The sequence below is a fragment of the Drosophila mojavensis genome, unplaced genomic scaffold, assembly GCF_018153725.1.
Source record: "Drosophila mojavensis isolate 15081-1352.22 unplaced genomic scaffold, ASM1815372v1 contig_49, whole genome shotgun sequence".
In the NCBI taxonomy this organism is placed as follows: Eukaryota; Metazoa; Arthropoda; class Insecta; order Diptera; family Drosophilidae; genus Drosophila; species Drosophila mojavensis.
In genome coordinates, this window is record NW_025318872.1 from 1,321,765 (window position 1) to 1,344,629 (window position 22,865).

Here is a 22,865-nt window from a genome sequence, read left to right on the forward strand (position 1 = left end):
GGGTAATTATTGGTATATAGCATGTCTGAGTTGTGCACATCAAGTTAACAGCTAATATTTTTTATTATAATAGAAATATATTTGTGTATAATTTTGTATGGTTGCTTTATTTACCATTTCAGGAATTCAATAAAATTTGTTTTTTATTTTCTTTAAAAATACGTCTGCATATATTTAAGTAGATTTAATGTGCTGTCTATAAATAAATCGTTTCATATGTTATTGATGAAATCACAAATGGGGGCTTTCCAAGTATTATTGACATTATTGATGATACCTTCGACATGAGACACATTATATATATAACATTTTTTTTCTTTTTTTTCTAATTTTTACTATTATTTAAATCGTATGACTTGTATATATATTTTTTTTTATAGTGGCTTTACTTCATTTCTTTTCAGCATTTGAATTCTTTAAGTTGCACTAATTAATTCTATACTCAATTATTGTTTGATGCCTTCATCATTAAACACATTTGAAACATTAACACTTCAGTTGAATGTACTTGCAGGGTCCAATCATTTTGTTTTTTGCTTTTTAAATTATATATTTTAAAATTAATAAAATCTCTAGTTGGTAGGAGGGGTTGAAGGGGTAGCATTTGCGGTCACATAGGATGATGGACAGCAGCTGTCCGGGCTGCTGTCGGATTCACATTGTTCTGTCGAGTCTGCCACTTTAGAATCCTTCCTTTGTTCGGTGTTCATCGGATGATGATTTGGAAATAGCTCGGCCTCGTCACAGTCCTCCTCGACGATGTTGAGCTGATCCTTTGGCAAGTGCAACATCGTCAATGACGTCTCATCGACTGGATTTAGATGAACCATTTGATGTGGCTCACCGTCTGTGGTGAGTAGCTCGTGCAGTGTGCTACCGTCTCGCTGTTTGGATACCTTATAAATAGCAGGACACGATTTGGAATTCTTAACATCACTCGCATCCTTCAGTTCACCCATCTCCACATTACTAATGCTATTCTCCTCCATCAGCTGCGCATTCTGATTGTTATCCTCAATACTGCAAGCAGCTAAGGCAAGGGCCATGGCAGCTGCCTGACTGCTGCTCGAGCCCTCCGGATAAACATTTAATTGCGATTTGCTAAAGAGCAACAGATGCGGATCCATTTTGAAGTCGTGCAAATCAAGCTTCTTCTGATCCAGATTCTCATCAATATAGTTAATGTGTATTGGTGAGGCTTGCAGATTTAGATCGGAGCTCTGGAATAATTCGTCATCTGGCGGCGTATAGTAGACGGAAGCCTTACTAGCCGAATTGTTAGCGGCTTTCAGTGATTTGATTTTCTGTATGTGCAGTTCCTTCTCCATTTGGCTCTTGAAGTAACAGTCTATGTCTGCAAATATATGTATATATTAATTATATTTTTATGTATTATTGAGTTTCTTGTCATAAATATAAATATAATATTTACCCTCGACAATGTCTTCCTCGCAGCGTCCGCGGCAGTTTTCAAAGTAAAAGCTGGGCAAGTTTTCCAATACCTTGTTCAATGACTGCTGCTGATACTTGTAGCCCTCACGTAGTCGCAGTACCTGATGAGCACTAAACTTACGGATCTTATTGCGCTGGAAGACATAGTTCTCGCGCACCCAACTCAATTGGCCAGTAGAATAGTCGCGCACCTTCTTCACCTGATCGTAATATTGATCTTTTAGTGCGGTCAAATGATTGGAGCCCATGTCACGGAACTCTTTGACGTGCTTGGCCTGTGTTGTATAGCTGCTCTGTATCCATTCCACTTGTAGTGCGCAATTCTCCCGTATGCGATGCACTTGTTGTGCATAATTCTCACGCAAACGCTCCAACTGCTGGCTCTTGTAGTTCTCAATGCTATCTAGCATGGCATAAATTTGTCGTGATCTTGGTGACCTTTTATTGCGATTCGCACAGCAGCTCAAACGTTCACAGAGTCCACAGCGCTGTAGGCAGCTGCGCAAGCCTTGCACCAAAAGTGTTAGCAACAAAAATGCCGTGGCAAGTAAAGTACCCGCCAGAAGGCTTTCAATTTTAACGCGATAAAATACAATAGGATCGATGTAGAGCCTGTGAAGTGACATAAGAATACAATTGGGTAATCGGCTATGATATGACTTGTATATTATATCAATAGACTTATACTACCTAATGCCTGCCGATGAATTCCCCATCACATTAAAGGCGTAGCAGGTGTAGAGGCCACTATCATCACGCGATATATTGTGCACGAGCAGCGAGCCGTTCTCAATGAGCACTACGCGCTGACCCACAATCGTCTTCTGTTGGCTGATGTTCATATGCAGCGATTTGGTGTTGCTGTCATCCGTCAGGGCAAACAGTTCAAACTTACTCGGCTGATGCTCTTTGTCGCTGTTAATGATGGTGGGCCGTTTGTCTGGATCGGCATGATGCCGTAGAATCTTGTGGCGTGGTGTCACCTGTAAACAGCAATCCAAAGTTGGCAATTAACATACGTTTATTATTGTTATTATTCAAGTACGCGTTACCCAAATAATATCTGGAGTAGGACTGCCATAAACCATACACTCTAGCTTGGCTGTGGCATGCAACCTGTACATCTTGGGCTCTGAAGATTGCACCACAACTGGTACGGTACAATTGAGATTGCTTAACACGCGCAGCATGTCGCCGGGATAACCGTATTGGCATTTGAGTGCATCGATCTGGTTATCAATATGCTCATACGAGTCCAGACCGCGACTGGCATTTGGTGTTGCCCGTCGCAGAGAGGTCGTCGCATTTGTTAACCAGTTGGACAGCCAGTACATGCTGCAGTCACATTGATATTCATTGCCCAAGATGTTCAAATAGTGCAGATGGTTTAACTCTTTGAGGCCTTCGGGCAGTGAGCCCAACCGATTGCCACGTACACTCAGCCGCTGCAGACGCGACAAGCTGGCAATCTGTGGGGGCAACTTGGTAAGACTATTATCGGCCAGCAGCAGTTCGCGCAGATTGCGCACGTTGCCAAACAATGTGGCTGGCAGCTGAGTGAGCTGCAGATTTTGTTGCATCGATAGGTAGCGTAGCCGTTGCAGTATTTGCCCATCTACATAGTCCTCGTCGCGCGAAATCCAATTGGGCAGATCTTCGAGCGGCGTCTCATCGATGCGCAGCAGCACCAATTTACGCTGCGCCTGAAAAAGTCCGTCAGGCAATTGCTTGAACTGATTCCGGCTTAAGTCCAGTTGCTGCAATGAGCCGAGTGGCTGGAATATGATGGAGGACAGTACGGTTAGTTCATTGCCAGATATATTAAGAGTCACCAGACGTTCCAGCGACTCGAAAGCCTTGCGATCGATGCTTCCCAGCTCATTTTGTGACAGATCCAGATGGCGCAACTGGCGTAGATTATATAGGCTGTGCTTGCCTATGGACTTCAATTGGTTTTTCTGCAGCAGGAGCTGTCGCAACTGACTATTTAGTGCAAAGAAGTTGTCCGGGAATGAGAGCAAACGATTATTGCTGAGATCCAAGTGGCGCAGTTCACGTGCCGTCTGGAAGAGCTGGAAGGGCAAAACGGTCAACTGGTTGCCCGAGAGATGCAGCGACTCCAGCTGAAGTGCACCCTCGAATGTATTGCGTGGCAGCTCGATCAATCGATTATGGCTTAGATTCAGCAGTCGGAGCTCGCTTAGGTGCTGCACGAACTGCACGGGTAAAGCGTGCAGCCCATTGCGATCCAAGTGCAGCTCCAACAGATGATTCATATGCTGCAGTTCGCTCAGACTGCAGTTGTCGGCCAAGCCATTCCCACTCAGCTTAAGTACTTTAAGACGTCGCATCGCCTGCGGCTGCGCCCAATGGATGCAGCTCAGTAAATTCTCACTAAAGTCCAGTGATTCAACCGATTCGAAGCGTTGCACATACTGCGCAAACAGCCGTTGCAGTGTATCATCGTGTAATGAACTAAACGTCCATTTAAATTTCTGTATACTCTCATATTGTTGCAATTTCATGGGCACTGCGTCAGCATGGCCCGGTACATGCATCAGCGATATCTGCTCATAGTTCGTCTGGCTATTGAGCTGCAGCTGGGCATTGATTTCAGCTACGCTGACATTTTGACAGCGCAGCTTTACGATGCTGTTGACAGGATCACCTTCCTCAGAACTCTCCTGCTCTTGCTCCTCCTGTTGAATATATAATGTCTGGGCACTGTTATCCAACAGCCAGGCATCATCGAGGCTATAGCCATCGTCCACATCCGAGTCCACAGCATGACCGACAAATGGCAAATGAAACTTGTAGCCCAGCAGCGAGAACTCATGCTCCTGCCACGTTCGTATCGGCACCAACTGCTCCGCTCCCTTTACAGCTCTTCCCGGCGACTGCAGCGTAGCGTTCCTCGAACTGTAGACGGTGCTGCAACCAGGCTTATAATTTGGCGCATCAACTGTGACAGCGGCGACGGCGACAGCATTGTAAACAAACAACGCAGCCAATATCAAGGATTTCTTGGATATTGTTTCCATTTTTCCGTGTACAATCTCAAAAACTTATATGGCATTATATGTGTCTCATCGTTCGATCGCATAGTACACCTGTGAATACAAACATCAAATAGATTCATTTGACCGCTATTTATAGCTACATTTAAAATTAGTTTACTTAACAAACCATGTAATTACCGTGAAGGCGTCTCGAATGAGTTACATCTTTTGTACTACATTTTTTAGACTTGCAAGAAAGTCGCAAAGAAAAGTTTTCACATTTTCCTGAAGGGGATTCATGTATTTTCAGAACAAAAAACAATGCACTAACCATTATCTAAGTCATAAAACCTTACTGTTTAAACAGCAATTAAAACTGCCTAAAAGTAAAGTGTTCAGAAGACTCACTGAATCAAAAAGTCTTATCTCCACAATAGCAAAAAACAAACAATAATTTTTTATCGCTCTTTTTTATAGGCTTTTGAATGGGAAAAAGATTTTGAAAATAAATAAATCAATACAAATCGTAAATATATTTCAGAATAAACTTTAGCTGATTGAAAAAATATATTATGTATATTTGTATTAATAGATTTCACATGGCTTTTGTGACAAACGCAATCGAAGGGATTTTCTTTTTTTTATAAATCCAATAGAAATTCTATTCAATATAATATATATTTGAAATATTTACGAATAAACTTTTGCTAATTAGAAATAATATATGTACCTACATACATATGTATATGCATTTACATTAATAGTTTTCCTTTTTCAGTCGCGACAGTCAAAGCATTATCATAGCCGTCTTAAACATGCATAGGGTATACATATGTATATAGAAAAACAGTAACTAAATGCGCAGCGCATGCGAAAAAAAATTGACAAAAAAGATAATAATTAAATTAGCGTAAGCAAAAACAAATTCCAATGGACGTGGCTATGTGCGCTTTCATATGCACAATAGTTAAAAACTTCTTTCTTAATTGCCTATACCTAAGGCCACTGAAATCGTTCCGATCAAACGTCACAGAAAAAAATTACAACACACAGAGTATTGATGAACTTGAGTACCAAGTATCTTTTTAAGTGGCATTTTTTACAACACACAGATATAAATCTTCATTAAAAGGTTGCATTTATTATCTAGTTAGTAGACCTGAGTCTGAGACGAAGTTATATAATAAAGAATTGAGAAAATTCATGTCTACTTATGTGTATGTATGTATGCACCTATGTATGTAAATATGTAAAACGAGCTCAAAGAGTGCAATAAACAACCGTTGAAGAGATAATTCGTATGTGTATATTTATATTGCCCGTTATGTACAAACACATACACTTGCAATTTAGCAATATGAATAGATGCCTTATTTTCTGTCTCTGTGTGTGGGTGCGTGTGTATTTTGTATATAATGACGTCCGAAATGCCGCTAATGAGCAGAGTGTACAAATAAGAAATATGTGTTTGTATTGGCACGCACACCAAGGTGAAGCAAGACACGTTAGTGACGCCAGGTGAAATGGAAAAACCATTCACAAAATTAAGCTTGCGACTTCATTTGTAACAGAAGGTACTTTTACATTTCCATAAAGTTCTGCTTCTGATTACATTATACTGTTTGTTGTTTTGTTTTCTAGTATTGTATCGACCCAGCTGTACAAAACTACAGCAGCTGGAGTCGAGAAGTGTGATTTAGTGTGAATATGTACATGTATATACACACACTTGCGCATGAATGTGCTTCGTTGTTGTTTTTTCTTCTTTTTTCACCCTCTTGTGGCAAAATCAACCGTTTTTGCAATATTTCAAACGCACACATGTATAAAACACATATCTTGAAAAATGTATAAATATTTATGTGCCAATAGATTTATTAACAGCTGCAATAAATGCAGCACACTGTTCATAATCACCAATAAATTACACATTATTAAAACCACTCACTGCTGCTTAACGCATTTTAAAAAAGTTGTATCCCCAATAGTTCCGACGCAGCAATTGATACTTGCTCAAAGAGGATTTTACGATGTATTGGTGCTGCTGTTATGTTATTCAAGTGGTTAGCCTATTCTGTTATTATGTTGGAAAGTTAAAAACTTTTATAATGTGTTATTAATTAATAGTTTTACATCGTTTATGTTTAATTATTTTATTAGAGATTTGTAATTTATCATTATTCTTTATATATTTAGAGCTGCAAATAATTATGTATTTCTTTTTTAGCTGTTAACACACTGTTATACTTAAAAATACTCAATATAGCGATTCTCCATCCCTGCTTAGTAATCGATAAAAAGTAATGCAGATTTATACTGAATTTAAATACCATCAAACAGCATGTATGTCACTGTATTTCTATTTTTGTAAGTATTTTTTATTATATCATGTATTTATATCACTAACCAGTAATTATATTTAATTTACATCCATAAAAATAATCGGTGCCGATAGGTATTTAAGTGTGGCGCCAATGTACGGATTCAAAATATTAAAATTGCTTCGAAAATGAATAGCCGGTTTGGATAGTTTGGTTTACCCTTAACTGAATTCGGCTTCTTGTCTTATAGGTATGGCGTAAATTAGCTCAAAATATATGTGCAGGTCGCAAAATAGCATTGCCATCTATGCAAATATACGCAATCGGTTTGTATAGCTGTATCAACAAACATCTAAATTGAGATGTTTTATTTATTCAACCTATTTAAGTGTTATTTATTTAATATAGTATATATATATATATATTTATTTTTTATTTTATTTTTTTTTATAGCAAAACAGCTTATGCTATATGGTCCAAGCCATTAGGGTTAACAATCTTAAAATTATAGATAATGAATTGTTGTAAATGTAGAAAATATGATGTCAGCTAAGAAAACAAATCCCCCGCTGCCTTAAATACTTTAGGACAATGTTTCGCTGCCAGCTGCATATAAGCTGCCTTTGAATCAATCTTCAAAGGCCATTTCGCGGAGAATCGATTCCATATATGAATTAGACGAGAGTTCTTAATACGTTCGAGCACTTCACTCGCACGTGTTGGGTCGAGAAACAGATCGGATTGCTTCAATGGCACCTTGTAAAATTCGCTTATGCTAAATACTCTGAAGCCCTTACAACGTTTCGGATCCCTAACCATGAGTGTAACATTTCTTGTGCTACAAACCTCTTGCAGAACCCGCAGCAAGAACTTGTGTTCAGTTGAGTCGAATGCATCTTTTACCAAGGACTTGCGGAAATCCTGCAAAAACCACTTGGCAAGCTGATGTCCAAAGCCCTTAGGTTCCAGGCCCAAAATACTATTGCTAATGCTCTGATTTGCCATTGAGCACGCATAGTTCAGGTGCAAATCCTCAAAAGTACGCAGCAGCATCACATCCATATCCAAATAGATACCTCCATAGCGATAGAGCGTTAGAAGACGCAGCAGATCGGACATGTGATGCATCAGAAAACTAAGTTGAATATAAATAAATATAGAAGATTTAGCTAGTTTATATAATATTTTCTAACCTTGAGCGATAAAAATCATTTAACTTGAGCCAGTCCGTAATGGGCGTATCTAGTATATAAGTCCCAATATTTAACTCTCGAAATTTTATATTTTTATAGCTTAATAATGCATCAATAATAGGTGCCGGCTTCTCCAGATATGTGCGACAAGCAAACAGCACAAAAACCTGAAAATTTGGATTATGCAATGCAGCCGATTCAATGGCGCAAGCTTGATGTGCCCTCATTTCTTGAATATTATAAGAAATATCTAAATATTGGCTACTTTCTGAGAAGAAAATGGTCCTTCCGGGCGTTGGCTTTGAGCTGCATAACAAAATATCCTCTATTAGAGCATGAGCTATATTAATAGGTGCGGAATTGTTAATTTTTGAGCTGAGGCTTGATGTTAAATTTGGAAATTTGTTTTGTGATTGTGTTCTGTTAAATGTCGATTCTGGAACCTTTCGCTTATTGAAACTTAAGTTTTGATGAGTTTTATTGAACGAATTTACATGCTTGTTGCCCTGAGTACTGGGTGAAAGCATATCCATTTTCTCAATTTTTACTGTTAAGTTATGTACTGGTGAATTCGTAATATTAGACCTGAGCACCTTTTTGATGTGATCTTTGTTGAAAATACTGAATGATGAAATATTCTTAAAGATATTTTCAATTTTTTCTGTTAGGTTCTGATGTTGTTTCACTGTAGGTGCTGCAATAAGTTTTGCTGATGTGAAAACTTTATGCTTAGTTAAATTTTGGTGATCTCTGTTGAAGTATTTTGCCTGTATATTTTCTTTAGTAGTAGTCGATGATAGCATTTCTTTAAATATCTTATCATCGTGAAATATAAAATTTTGTGTCTGTAACTTTGACTCATTTGAATGAATTTTTTTGGATTCATTTGGTTTCTTCTCATTCTTCGAATTATATAAATGAATAATGTTAGATTCATTTGATTTTTTCTCATTCGTAGTTAAGTTCTGACCTAGGGACTGTAATTTTGAAGAATTCATCACATTCATATTTAGGTTTCGACTTTGGGCTTGCAACTTTAAAGAATTTAAATGAATAATTTTAGATTGATGAAATTTCTTATCATTCATGATATTATGATGATTTGCCACTTGGGGTTTCGCGCTAATATGCTTAGCTAAAACTTTTGGATTTGTGTTACGAAGTTGTGGCTTAACATTCTTTAAGCTAATCATATTGGTTAAATTTGATGATTTATGTGTATTGGATAATAGCACCGCTTGCATTTTTTCAGGTGCCTTTTCCTGTTTTAAGTAATACGTAGATCCGACAAGATTTTGACGATTAGTAGTCACATTTAGATGATTTATCTTCACTTTTGGGGAAGCTTCAGGCATTTTTAGTTTTTTGAGGGTCAAATTTTGGGTTTGTTGTTGTAGATTTGTAATATTGAATGCAGATGCATTTTTATTATGAGCTGATGAGCCATTAAAGCTGTGTGAATGAATATTCTTAGGTGAATTTTTCTTAGCAAAATTTTGCGGTTCGTGATCCGCTTTATTATATCCTTTTAGGGGTTTCGTCTGAGTTCCATTTTGAGGGAGTATCATATTTGCCGTTTTTAATGGAATTGCGCAATGGGAATTGTTAAATTCTGAAACTTTACTCTTATTCACATTCCATTTGTCATTATGCTTGGTAAGCTCAATTTGATTTTCGGTCTCCTTTTTAGAGAACGGGTTGAAGGACACCATAATAAAAACGATGCCAATAATTATAGCTACAAAGAGAAGGCGACGTCCCCAGATCAGGCACGGCGTCACCATCTTTTTTATGAACATTACAATCCTGAGCAAAGGTATAAGTGAGACTAAAAATTGTAAATTAATTGTGAAGGGGATATTAAAATACAATATCAATGATAATGCTCATGTCAGATTATTCAGCTGCATTTATTTAAGCATATATCGACTTCTGTTCTATTTCTAGACGATAAAAATGTGTGTGCAAAAAATTAACGAAACTTTAGACATGCATACAAATATACAATATTTATCTAAATATTTTCATGTTGTTAACATATGTATTGTAGGATTATGAAATTACGAAGTGAATTTTTATTCCCTGAAATCAGGGTATAATGGATTTGTTAAAAGTAGGTAACAGGCAGAAGGAGGCGTGGCAGACCCCATAAAGTATATATATTTTCGATCAGGGCGACGGGCTGAGTCGATTTAGCCCTGCCCGTCTGTCTGTCCATCCGCTCGTCCGGCCGCATGTATGAACGCGTCGATCCCAGAAGATATAAGGGCTAGAGACTTGCAATGTTTTCCTAGGTCCGTGTTTATCACGCGCATATTGAGTTTCTCTCAAAAAGCCGATAACTACTCCCGATATTTTGTTATCGATCGAAACCTTATCGAAAACTAGTTCGCGTATACCTTTAGAGGTAGAGTCCGCAAATTTTAAATATAGACTCATATGTATTTTATAGAATTTCGATTTTTGTTGTAAATTGTAAATTTAATGTCAATATCTAAAATATGTAAAAAACAAGTAAGAACGTTGCAGTCGGGCGTTACCGACTGCGGAATACTCATTCACATCCCAATCAACAATTTAGTAGATAAGTTTCGCTCTAATACTGTAGAATATACAGGTTTTTCCGATTTGCCACACCCCTACTGGGCGTAGGCTCCTCATTTTTGACCAGTTCTTAGAACCAAAAACCGGTAACCTAAATGCAAATTTTGAATTCTTACGCTCAAAAAATGTGAAAATTACAGGGTATTTTTCGATATGCCACGCCCCTAAAGAGGCGTAAAAATTATTTTTTGGGGCATCGATAGAGGAGGCTACCAGTAACTCAACTATCCAAATTTAAAGCTAGTAGCTATTATACTTTAGGAGATATAAACTTTTGCGGTTTGCCACGCCCCCTGTGGGCGGAAATATATCCGACAAAACTTTTTGGTCTTGGGTGATTAGCCCGAGTATATATACAAAATTTGAGGTCTCTGGCATCAATAGTGTCCAAAATATAGCAGAATATAAAAAATCACTATATCTTCAGGTCTGATTTGCCACGCCCCTAATGGGCGTAGGCTTATAATTTTGTCTTCAGACTTTATAGAATCATAGCATTAGCTGACGTGCAAAATTTCAGCATCCTAGGTTTACAACTTTAGGAGATACAGTTTTATCCGGTTTGCCACGCCCCCAATAGGCGGAGATATATCCGCCATAGCTCGTGATCGTGGGTGGTCGATGCGGATCTATATTCCAAATTTCAGCCTTCTAGCTCTTTAACTAACATGATTTCTGGTATATCGGAAAATGCATTTTCCGATTTGCCACGCCCCTAGTAGGCGGATCGGGAAAATTTTAACACTTTATAAATCGGAGATATACACGAGTATGTGTTCCAAATTTCAAGTCTCTAGCTTCAATAGCGCCGAAATAGATTGCGTTCATAGATTGCGTTCATACGGACAGACGGACGGACGGACAGACGGACGGACAGCAAGGCGGACATTGCACAAAACCAATATACTGATTCACTTTCGTGAATGAGTATAAAAAATACAGTAAGTAAGAAATCTCTAGATATCATATTATTCAAAATACGTTTAAAATCAAATACAATTATTAAATATTAGTGATAATAAGTAAATCAGATGAGTTTTCGACAAAATATATAATAAATCAGACTGCGTATGACTTAGAGGAGTATACAGGGAAAATTTCAAATCTCTTGCTATTCTGGTGTTCATGCACATGCATGAACATAGAAATATGACAAATATGAGAACATACCCTCTACGCATTTAACGGCTAGCATACATAAAATAGATAACATGTGCGACATGTATGGACTCTCACGATAGACAGATGAACTGTGACCCTGGCAATCGTAGCAACAAGAATATGTAAGCGACGAGCGCTGAGCCCTACCAACTCAGCGATAAGATAAGAATAACTAATAGATCCACGCTGAGCCTTATAAGCTCAGCGATAAGATAAGAATATGTAATAGACCAACCAACCTTACACACTCAGCAATAGACGCACTAGATTTAAGGGTTGAAAATATGCATGAGTCTCGGTACATAAACCCAGACTCAGAAGAATAAAGATCAATTTAAAACAAGTAAGAAGACTCTAGTCGAGACTGCTCGACTAGGAGATACCCTGAACCCTCTAATCTGATATTCTAATCAGTCTGCACTTCTTTTCGACACACATACATACACACACACGTATTAGAATGCGCTCTGCTAACTGCGCTTGGGCTGCGCTGTAGTGTAGTAACATTATAAGAATTTATTTGTTGAATAATTTAATTTCTAGATGTACAATCTTAATGAAAGTTTCAGGGCGTAATTGTATGGTAAATGTATATACATTCCAAAGCACATGTCTCTAGTACTTGAAATACGCCTTTTACAAAGGTGAGGGTGAGGGGGTGGATATAGGGGTGGGGGGAAAATTACAACAAAAACCGAAATTATATAATATATATATAAGTCTACATTTAAAATTTGCAAGCTCTAGCTCTAAAGGTGTAGGAGATATAATTAAATAACTAGCTTTCGATAAGGTTTTTTATCGATAATAAAATATCGGGAGTAGTTATCGATATATAAAGAAAAACTTGATATGCGCGTGATATACACGGACCTAGGAAAAAAAATTTCAAGTCTCTAGCTCTTATATCTTCTGAAATCGACGCGTTCATACATACGGACGGACGGACGGACGGACGGACGGACGGACAGACAGACGGACAGGGCCAAATCGACTTAGCTCGTCGCCCTGATCAAGAATATATATACTTTGTGGGGTCTGCCACGCCTCCTTCTGCCTGTTACATACTTTTAACAAAACCATTATACCCTGATTTCCCATTTTCAATGGGTTCAGGGTATAAAAAACTAAACACCATCATAGTCAAGTGTATTCGTTCATCTGGTTTAAGATGTAGCTGCGTTCGTACGGGACTGGCGGACTTATGGCCATAAACATATACACGCTCATCAACATGGTTAAGAACATATGTTCTTTATATACATGTACAAGTATATACATACATTTACACAAAAATATTTTATCCAAACTATATTTATAGGCATACAATCGTCTTTTTATGTGTTACTATATGCATCGTAGAATACTGCCCGACTGTCTGGTTTCATGTTTACAAATTCAATATTTGTTCACCTACTCTTGTTCGAAAAGTAAGCAACTGGGTACAACATTAAATTTCGTAGAATAGAATTTCATGCACACTTCTATTTTTTGAATAGATTATATAGGACACGTATTTATTTTAGAAATATATTGTTTGAAACCGACATAAATAAAATACATTAAAAGTAATCACCAGCTACCGCATACGTCCTGGGACAGTACTTTTCCGCATACTTTACATAGGCAATATTGGAGGCAACTTTGATGCGCTCTCTCCTGGACGCAATGTTCCATATGTGTATCATTAATGAATCCTTAGTTCTTGCCATAGTTTCCTCCAGGTACCTGGGCTCAGTGAAATGCTTCCACTCTTGCCAAGGAATTGAATAGAATGCAGTCGTATTAAATAGTCGAAATCCCTTGCAACTCTTACGACCGCCTTCTATGGCTTTCATGAGGCTGGTGCCACAAAATTTCAACAGAACGGCTGTCACAAGAGCTGGTCCATTTTGTGCATAGTCTTTCCCATTGAAATATTTTACATATCGCTCTAAAAATAGTTCAGCAACTTCATGACCTATTCCATCGGCTGCTAAACCGATGACAGCATTGCAGAGGGAATAGTTAGATTCAGCTCCCACATAGTTCAGGGGTAATTTCTCTAAGCTCTTCAGGACAATAATATCCATGTCTAAATAGATGCCTCCAAACCGATAGAGACTTATAAGGCGGAGGAGGTCAGATGTGTGCTCCATCGGAAAGCTGTGTATTATACCAGGAGAATTACGCTACATTCTAAAAGGAAATCAACAAGAATTTAAAAATTACCTAGAGTTAAGCAATTCGCCCCTTTTTACCCAATCTTCAATAGGAGTGTTCATAGCATAGTCCCTTAAATTTAGGTGACGAAAGTTCACGTTCTCATAGCTTTCGATGGCATCGACGAGAAGTTTTTGACGACCGACGAGCGGGCGATAGGTGGGACAGGAAAACACAGTGAAGATTTGGAAGTTGGGATTATTCAGAGCAGCCGATTCTATTGAACAGGCTTGTCGAGCCGTCAGATTCATAATGTTGGATGCCGTATCTGGAGAAGTGCAGCTGGTCTCATGAAAGAAAATACTACGTCCTGGCGGAGGCTGCGAGCTCGAACATAGTATGTCCTCAATAACATACTCAATTGAAACAGATTTAGCTTTTAATGTATTGGGTAGGTCCTTGATAGTGGATAGTACGACTAGGAATATTAGAGTAACAGCCAGAACTGGTGTTACGAGACGTCGTCCCATCATGTAAACATACTTAGACTCTTTTCTTAAACATGATGAACCGATGCTGCTGGGGCTTAACCACACACTAACCAATAACCCCAATAATAAGGTTTATACATCTTGAATTTTCCTAAATTTCGATTGCCGCCATTCAGTGTAGTCAGGTGTTTAATGTTTTTTGTTTGCTTAACACATTCTGGTTTGAAAACTAGAAGAACAAAACACTCCCAAAATGCTTGAAATACATTTTAAGTTCAGTGGGTGTAGCTAGTTAGCTATGAAGATTCAGATAGGTTGATATATAATGTTAATAATTTATCATATTGTTGTTTTTAAAATGTCTTTAAATAGGGATTTCTTATCGCCAAAATACAATTATAAGGAGAAATGCTCAGCTATCGTCATTAATTGCGGAAGATGAACAATATTTATAAACATACAATCGTCACTCTATCTGTTACTCTATGTGCATAGTAGAATATTGCCTGACTGCCTGGGCTTCGTGTTTACAAATTCAATATTTGTTCACCTACTCTTGTTCGAAAAGTAAGCAACTGGGTTCAACATTAAATTTCGTAGAATAGAAATAAAATGCACGCTTCTATTGTTTGAATAGCTTACATATATAGGAAACGTATTTACTTTATTCTAGCAATAAATTATTTGAAACACACTTAAATAAAACACATTAAAAGTAATCACCAGCTGCCGCATACGTCCTGGGACACTTCTTTTCCGCATACTTTACATATGCAGCGTTGGATCCGACTTTGATACGCTCTCCCCTAGAGACCTTGTTCCACATGTGTATCATAAGTGAATCCTTAGTTCTTGCCATAGTTTCCTCCAGGTACCTGGGCTCAGTAAAATGCCTCCACTCTGGCCAAGGAATTGAATAGAATGCAGTCGTATTAAATAGTCGAAATCCCTTGCAACTCTTACGACCGCCTTCTATGGCTTTCATGAGGCTGGTGCCACAATATTTCAACAGAACGGCTGTCACAAGAGTTGGTCCATTTTGTACATAATTTTTTCCATTAAAATATTTTTGATACTGCTGTAAAAATAATTCAGCAACTTCATGACCTATTCCATCGGCTGTCAAACCAATGACACCATTGGCCAAGGTATAATTAGATTGAGCTCCCACATAGTTCAGAGGCAATTTCTCTAATCTCTTCAGGACAATAATATCCATGTCTAAATAGATGCCTCCAAACCGATAGAGACTTATAAGGCGGAGGAGGTCAGATGTGTGCTCCATCGGAAAGCTGTGTATTATACCAGGAGAATTACGCTACATTCTAAAAGGAAATCAACAAGAATTTAAAAATTACCTAGAGTTAAGCAATTCGCCCCTTTTTACCCAATCTTCAATAGGAGTGTTCATAGCATAGTCCCTTAAATTTAGGTGACGAAAGTTCACGTTCTCATAGCTTTCGATGGCATCGACGAGAAGTTTTTGACGACCGACGAGCGGGCGATAGGTGGGACAGGAAAACACAGTGAAGATTTGGAAGTTGGGATTATTCAGAGCAGCCGATTCTATTGAACAGGCTTGTCGAGCCGTCAGATTCATAATGTTGGATGCCGTATCTGGAGAAGTGCAGCTGGTCTCATGAAAGAAAATACTACGTCCTGGCGGAGGCTGCGAGCTCGAACATAGTATGTCCTCAATAACATACTCAATTGAAACAGATTTAGCTTTTAATGTATTGGGTAGGTCCTTGATAGTGGATAGTACGACTAGGAATATTAGAGTAACAGCCAGAACTGGTGTTACGAGACGTCGTCCCATCATGTAAACATACTTAGACTCTTTCTTAAACATGATGAACCGATGCTGCTGGGGCTTAACCACACACTAACCAATAACCCCAATAATAAGGTTTATACATCTTGAATTTTCCTAAATTTCGATTGCCGCCATTCAGTGTAGTCAGGTGTTTAATGTTTTTGTTTGCTTAACACATTCTGGTTTGAAAACTAGAAGAACAAAACACTCCCAAAATGCTTGAAATACATTTTAAGTTCAGTGGGTGTAGCTAGTTAGCTATGAAGATTCAGATAGGTTGATATATAATGTTAATAATTTATCATATTGTTGTTTTTAAAATGTCTTTAAATAGGGATTTCTTATCGCCAAAATACAATTATAAGGAGAAATGCTCAGCTATCGTCATTAATTGCGGAAGATGAACAATATTTATAAACATACAATCGTCACTCTATCTGTTACTCTATGTGCATAGTAGAATATTGCCTGACTGCCTGGGCTTCGTGTTTACAAATTCAATATTTGTTCACCTACTCTTGTTCGAAAAGTAAGCAACTGGGTTCAACATTAAATTTCGTAGAATAGAAATAAAATGCACGCTTCTATTGTTTGAATAGCTTACATATATAGGAAACGTATTTACTTTATTCTAGCAATAAATTATTTGAAACACACTTAAATAAAACACATTAAAAGTAATCACCAGCTGCCGCATACGTCCTGGGACACTTCTTTTCCGCATACTTTACATATGCAGCGTTGGATCCGACTTTGATACGCTCTCCCCTAGAGACCTTGTTCCACATGTGTATCATAAGTGAATCCTTAGTTCTTGCCATAGTTTCCTCCAGGTACCTGGGCTCAGTAAAATGCCTCCACTCTGGCCAAGGAATTGAATAGAATGCAGTCGTATTAAATAGTCGAAATCCCTTGCAACTCTTACGACCGCCTTCTATGGCTTTCATGAGGCTGGTGCCACAATATTTCAACAGAACGGCTGTCACAAGAGTTGGTCCATTTTGTACATAATTTTTTCCATTAAAATATTTTTGATACTGCTGTAAAAATAATTCAGCAACTTCATGACCTATTCCATCGGCTGTCAAACCAATGACACCATTGGCCAAGGTATAATTAGATTGAGCTCCCACATAGTTCAGAGGCAATTTCTCTAATCTCTTCAGGACAATAATATCCATGTCTAAATAGATGCCTCCAAACCGATAGAGACTTATAAGGCGGAGAAGGTCAGATGTGTGCTCCATCGGATAGCTGTGTATTATACCAGGAGAATTACGCTACATTCTAAAAGGAAATCAACAAGAATTTAAAACTTACCTAGAGTTAAGCAATTCGCCCCTTTTTACCCAATCTTCAATAGGAGTGCTCATAGCATAGTCCCTTAGATTTAGGTGACGAAAGTTCACGTTCTCATAGCTTTCGATGGCATCGACGAGAAGTTTTTGACGACCGACGAGCGGGCGATAGGTGGGACAGGAAAACACAGTGAAGATTTGGAAGTTGGGATTATTCAGAGCAGCCGATTCTATTGAACAGGCTTGTCGAGCCGTCAGATTCATAATGTTGGATGCCGAATCTGGAGAAGTGCAGCTGGTCTCATGAAAGAAAATGCTGCGTCCTGGCGGAGGCTGTGCGGTCGAATACAGTATGTCCTCAATAACATTCTCAGTTGAAACCAATTTCGCTTTTAATTCACGTAAGCCGTAAGTTTCATTCCAAGCATTGGATAGGTCCTTGATAGTGGATAGTACGACTAGGAATATTAGAGTAACAACTAGAACTGGTATTACGAAACGTCGTCCCATGATGTAAACGCACTTCGACTTATACCCCAACATGATAAACCAATGCTGCTGGGGCAGAACAACTAACTTTAACCACTAACTGTACAACACAAAAGTCGACCATCCCAATCGAGCGATTACGAAGGTGTCAGGGATTCCAATGCTTCGATCATTCTGCGATGAGTCCAATATCAGCTAGTTTTAATTGTTTAATAATGTTCCATTGCTATTGCTATTGAACTAAGAAAACAAGTAAGAAGGCTCCAGTCGAGAGTGCTCGACTAGGAGATACCCTGAACCCTCTAGGCTGATATTCTACTCATTTTAAACTTCTTTTATGCACACATGCATACACACGCACGAATAATCACGCACTGCGGTGAAGCCCTCACCGTGAGGGTAATAGCATGAGCATTTATTTGCTGAATAATTTCTCTTGTAGTAAGACAATCTTTATGAAACTTTCAGAATGTGATCATATGGTTAGAATGTCTGTACGTTCCAAATCACAAGTCTTTAGTACTTGAAATGCGTTTCATACAAATTGGTGGCTAAAGGAGCGTGGTATCCAAAATCTATAAAAGACAAAATCCTTGTATCCATCAACTGTAATACACAGTAAATCTGAAGTCTCCAGGTCTACAAGTGTTCAAATTAGGCTAAAAAAAAAAAAACAGAAACAAAAGTGGTATACGAGTCTACATGCAAAATTTCAGCTCTCTAGCTCTCGGACGGACAGGGCTATATCGACTCAGCTTGTTGCCCTGATCAAGAATATTTATACTTTATGGGATCTGCGATGATTCCTTCTGCCTGTTACATACTTTTCACAAAACTATTATACCCTGATTTCCCATTTTCAATGGGTTCAGGGTATAACAAAATGAAAGTCAAGATTGTGACTCATTGAATTGAGCAATTTTAAGAACAAGTTAGCCAATTAATTTATTTTCAATTCTTCTTGACGATAAAGTCGTGTAATCACGGTCGAATTTATTACACAGACATGTTCACCAAACACAAAGCAGTTTGAACAATCAAGCGGAACACAAAAAAATCGTGTCGCGATTACAGCTAGAATAAACATGTGACTATATGCGTGTGGGAATAAGTGAAATTCAAGGTGATCTGATCTGATTTGAGCAATGTTATTAATTAATATATATAGTAATATATCCACCAACAATATACACATCAGCACTTGAGGAAATCATAAAAATCACGCTCGCCCCCCATCATCTATAAACAAATCAATGGCTCCCACACGGAGCGACACAACAGATCACATTACACCCTTTTTGTGTACCCACAACCCCGCGGTAAGCATAATCCAAAGAAACCAATCAGGAGCGATTAGTGTTAACATAAACTGATCAAACCAAATACGATAAACCCTCTTAAAACTAAATCTCTTCAAGAATGAGATCCATTTTATTTGCATAAGAGCATAAAAGCTCAACAAGTCCAAAGTCCAATCAACAAAAGCGAAGACAGGCCAATAAAACATCCTCAGTTCAGTCTAGCATCGTAATTGTTCTAAGCGATTTGTATTTCCATAAAAATACATGTTTTTTTTTTAAACAATAGCGTAAAACCTATTATTTTATGTATGTATGTATATGTATGTGTCTATATTGTATGGCATGCCAGCGTAGCACCTCATCTGGTTGTGTACATTGTATGTGTTTATTTTTGATCCATATTGATTGAAGTAATACAAAGTAGTATGTAGCGCCGAATGTGCGGCTAGAGGCTCGTGTTTATATATTTTTATTGGTATTTAATATAATATAATACATATTTTAAATAAATTTATTTTATTTTTATTTATATTGGTAAAGAAAATTGGCATTTTATATATTTATGCATTAATATATATTTTTATTGTTATTTAATATACTCCACTAAAAATGTTTTTGATTGTGAAGGGGATATTAAAATACAATGTCAATGAGAAGCGTCATGTCCGCTTGTTCAGCTGAATTTGCTTAAACATATATCGACTTTTTCTCTGTTCTATTTCTAGACAATAAAAATGTGACGGCAAACAAGTAATAAAGCTCTAGTCGAGACTGCTCGGCTACGAGATCCTCTGAACCCTTCGAGCAACTGATATTTCAATAATTATTCTCACATGCATACACAAAGGCATACGCACACACGGGAACTTAATTGTTTAATAACTTTTCTTGTCGATGGACGATCTTCATGAAACTTTTAGATTAGTATTATAACATGGGTATGCATGCATTTGCCAAAGCACAAGTCTCTAGTAGTTGAAATACGCCATTTACAAAGGTGATGGTGAGGGGGTGGATATAGGGGTGGGGGATAAATTACAACAAAAATGGATATCATATAAAATACATATAAAGTTTGGAAACTGTAGCTGTAAAGGTGTAAGAGATATAATTAAGTGACTAGCTCTCGATAAGGTTTTTATTCGATAATAAAATATCGGGAGTAGTTATCGATATTTAGAAAAAAAAACTGATATGCGCGTGATATACATGGACACCGAGGAAAAACAATTTCAAGTCTCTAGCTCTTATATCTTCTGAGGACGACTTACATACATACGGACGTACGGACAGACAGACGGACAGGGCTAAATCGACTCAGCTCGTCGCCCTGATCAAGAATATATGTATATACTTTTAGCGTCTGCCACGCCTCCTTCTGCCTGTTACTTACGATTAACAAAACCATTATACCCTGATTTCCCATTTTCAATGGGTTCAGTGTATAAAAATGAACGAAATATACAAATATTCACCTAAATATTTTCGTTTTATTAAGGTTTTTGATGATAGGTAAATAAACATATTGCGATTAGTCTTAATCGACTTATGTATGAATACTTCACACAAATGCATTAGGATTGCACCTGATGAAGATACTGAAAAGTTCATATGATATAATGGGTCATTATGTATTACGAATCTTCTAAGAACCATCTGGAGAGTCACTCTGGCTCTTTAAACTGTGGATGATATTATATTTGTTCACCTATTCTTGTGTAGAAAATAATAATAGAAATAAGCAAGTGGATATAAAATTAAATTTCGTGATAGAGCATTTATATTGTTGGCATGCTTGAGCGTTATAGGAAACGTATTTACTTATTGTTTTGGCAATGAACAATTTGAAACACATTAAACGTAATCACCAGCTGCCGCATACGTCCTGGGACAGTGCTTTTCCGCATACTTTACATAGGCAATATTGGAGGCAACTTTGATGCGCTCTCTCCTGGACGCAATGTTCCATATGTGTATCATTAATGAATCCTTAGTTCTTGCCATAGTTTCCTCCAGGTACCTGGGCTCAGTGAAATGCTTCCACTCTTGCCAAGGAATTGAATAGAATGCAGTCGTATTAAATAGTCGAAATCCTTTGCAACTCTTACGACCGCCTTCTATGGCTTTCATGAGGCTGGTGCCACAATATTTCAACAGAACGGCTGTCACAAGAGTTGGTCCATTTTGTACATAATCATTCCCATTGAAATATTTTTGATACTGCTGTAAAAATAATTCAGCAACTTCATGACCTATTCCATCGGCTGTCAAACTAATGACACCATTGGCCAAGGTATAATTAGATTCAGCTCCCACATAGTTCAGGGGCAATTTCTCTAAGCTCTTCAGGACAATAATATCCATGTCTAAATAGATGCCTCCAAACCGATAGAGACTTATAAGGCGGAGAAGGTCAGATGTGTGTTGCATCGGATAGCTGTGTATTTGAGCAGGAGAATTACGCTACACTCTAAAAGGAAATCAACATGAATTTAAAACTTACCTAGAGTTAAGCAATTCGCCCCTTTTTACCCAATCTTCAATAGGAGTGTTCATAGCATAGTCCCTTAAATTTAGGTGACGAAAGTTCACGTTCTCATAGCTTTCGATGGCATCGACGAGAAGTTTTTGACGACCGACGAGAGGGCGATAGGTGGGACAGGAAAACACAGTGAAGATTTGGAAGTTGGGATTATTCAGAGCAGCCGATTCTATTGAACAGGCTTGTCGAGCCGTCAGATTCATAATGTTGGATACCGAACCTGGAGAAGTGCAGCTGGTCTCATGAAAGAAAATACTACGTCCTAGCGGAGGCTTCGAGCTCGAATATAGTATATCCTCAATAACATTCTCAGTTGAAACAGATTTAGCTTTTAATGTATTGGGTAGGTCCTTGATAGTGGATAGTACGACTAGGAATATTAGAGTAACAACTAGAACTGGTATTACGCACTTCGACTTATTCTTCAACATAATGAACCGATGCTGCTGGGGATTAATTATCATCGTGAAATATAAAATTTTGTGTCTGTAACTTTGACTCATTTGAATGAATTTTTTTGGATTCATTTGGTTTCTTCTCATTCTTCGAATTATATAAATGAATAATGTTAGATTCATTTGATTTTTTCTCATTCGTAGTTAAGTTCTGACCTAGGGACTGTAATTTTGAAGAATTCAACCCATTCATATTTAGGTTTTGACTTTGGGCTTGCAACTTTAAAGAATTTAAATGAATAATTTTAGATTGATGAAATTTCTTATCATTCATGATATTATGATGATTTGCCCCTTGGGGTTTCGCGCTAATATGCTTAGCTAAAACTTTTGGATTTGTGTTACGAAGTTGTGGCTTAACATTCTTTAAGCTAATCATATTGGTTAAATTTGATGATTTATGTGTATTGGATAATAGCACCGCTTGCATTTTTTCAGGTGCCTTTTCCTGTTTTAAGTAATACGTAGATCCGACAAGATTTTGACGATTAGTAGTCACATTTAGATGATTTATCTTCACTTTTGGGGAAGCTTCAGGCATTTTTAGTTTTTTGAGGGTCAAATTTTGGGTTTGTTGTTGTAGATTTGTAATATTGAATGC

General features: G+C 37.7%; 5 protein-coding genes across 6 annotated transcripts; all 5 read right to left on the minus strand.

The window, feature by feature from the left end:
* Positions 1-6: 6 nt before the first annotated feature.
* Positions 7-9,807, minus strand: LOC6577859. Of its 2 annotated transcripts, XM_015165854.3 has the most exons (5): positions 6,400-6,594; positions 2,505-4,562; positions 2,143-2,435; positions 1,433-2,064; positions 7-1,354 (listed from the first exon to the last, which is right to left on the minus strand). In XM_015165854.3, exons 2-5 carry the CDS (start codon positions 4,491-4,493, stop codon positions 573-575), a joined length of 3,696 nt encoding a protein of 1,231 aa, XP_015021340.1. In that variant the 5' UTR covers positions 4,494-4,562; positions 6,400-6,594; the 3' UTR covers positions 7-572. The 2 variants fall into 2 exon arrangements, 1 of the variants encoding a protein (XP_015021340.1); XR_006357382.1 differs by lacking the exons at positions 7-1,354; positions 1,433-2,064; positions 2,143-2,435; positions 6,400-6,594 and adding exons at positions 6,859-7,907; positions 7,966-9,807 and having other exon boundaries at positions 4,482-4,562.
* A 3,408-nt stretch (positions 9,808-13,215) lies between these two features.
* LOC116803842 (lactosylceramide 4-alpha-galactosyltransferase-like) lies at positions 13,216-14,437 on the minus strand. Its single transcript, XM_032728607.2, has 2 exons — positions 13,942-14,437; positions 13,216-13,875 (listed from the first exon to the last, which is right to left on the minus strand). The coding sequence occupies exons 1-2, from the start codon at positions 14,403-14,405 to the stop codon at positions 13,293-13,295; spliced, it is 1,047 nt and encodes a 348-aa protein (XP_032584498.2). The 5' UTR covers positions 14,406-14,437; the 3' UTR covers positions 13,216-13,292.
* A 569-nt stretch (positions 14,438-15,006) lies between these two features.
* Positions 15,007-16,259, minus strand: LOC116803843 (lactosylceramide 4-alpha-galactosyltransferase-like). Its single transcript, XM_032728608.2, has 2 exons — positions 15,722-16,259; positions 15,007-15,655 (listed from the first exon to the last, which is right to left on the minus strand). The coding sequence occupies exons 1-2, from the start codon at positions 16,213-16,215 to the stop codon at positions 15,073-15,075; spliced, it is 1,077 nt and encodes a 358-aa protein (XP_032584499.2). The 5' UTR covers positions 16,216-16,259; the 3' UTR covers positions 15,007-15,072.
* A 525-nt stretch (positions 16,260-16,784) lies between these two features.
* On the minus strand, positions 16,785-18,141 carry LOC116803901 (lactosylceramide 4-alpha-galactosyltransferase-like). Its single transcript, XM_032729052.2, has 2 exons — positions 17,500-18,141; positions 16,785-17,433 (listed from the first exon to the last, which is right to left on the minus strand). The coding sequence occupies exons 1-2, from the start codon at positions 18,018-18,020 to the stop codon at positions 16,851-16,853; spliced, it is 1,104 nt and encodes a 367-aa protein (XP_032584943.2). The 5' UTR covers positions 18,021-18,141; the 3' UTR covers positions 16,785-16,850.
* A 2,596-nt stretch (positions 18,142-20,737) lies between these two features.
* Positions 20,738-22,240, minus strand: LOC122756700 (lactosylceramide 4-alpha-galactosyltransferase-like). Its single transcript, XM_032729223.2, has 2 exons — positions 21,771-22,240; positions 20,738-21,704 (listed from the first exon to the last, which is right to left on the minus strand). Exons 1-2 carry the CDS (start codon positions 22,238-22,240, stop codon positions 21,122-21,124), a joined length of 1,053 nt encoding a protein of 350 aa, XP_032585114.2. The 3' UTR covers positions 20,738-21,121.
* Between the last annotated feature and the right edge of the window lie 625 nt (positions 22,241-22,865).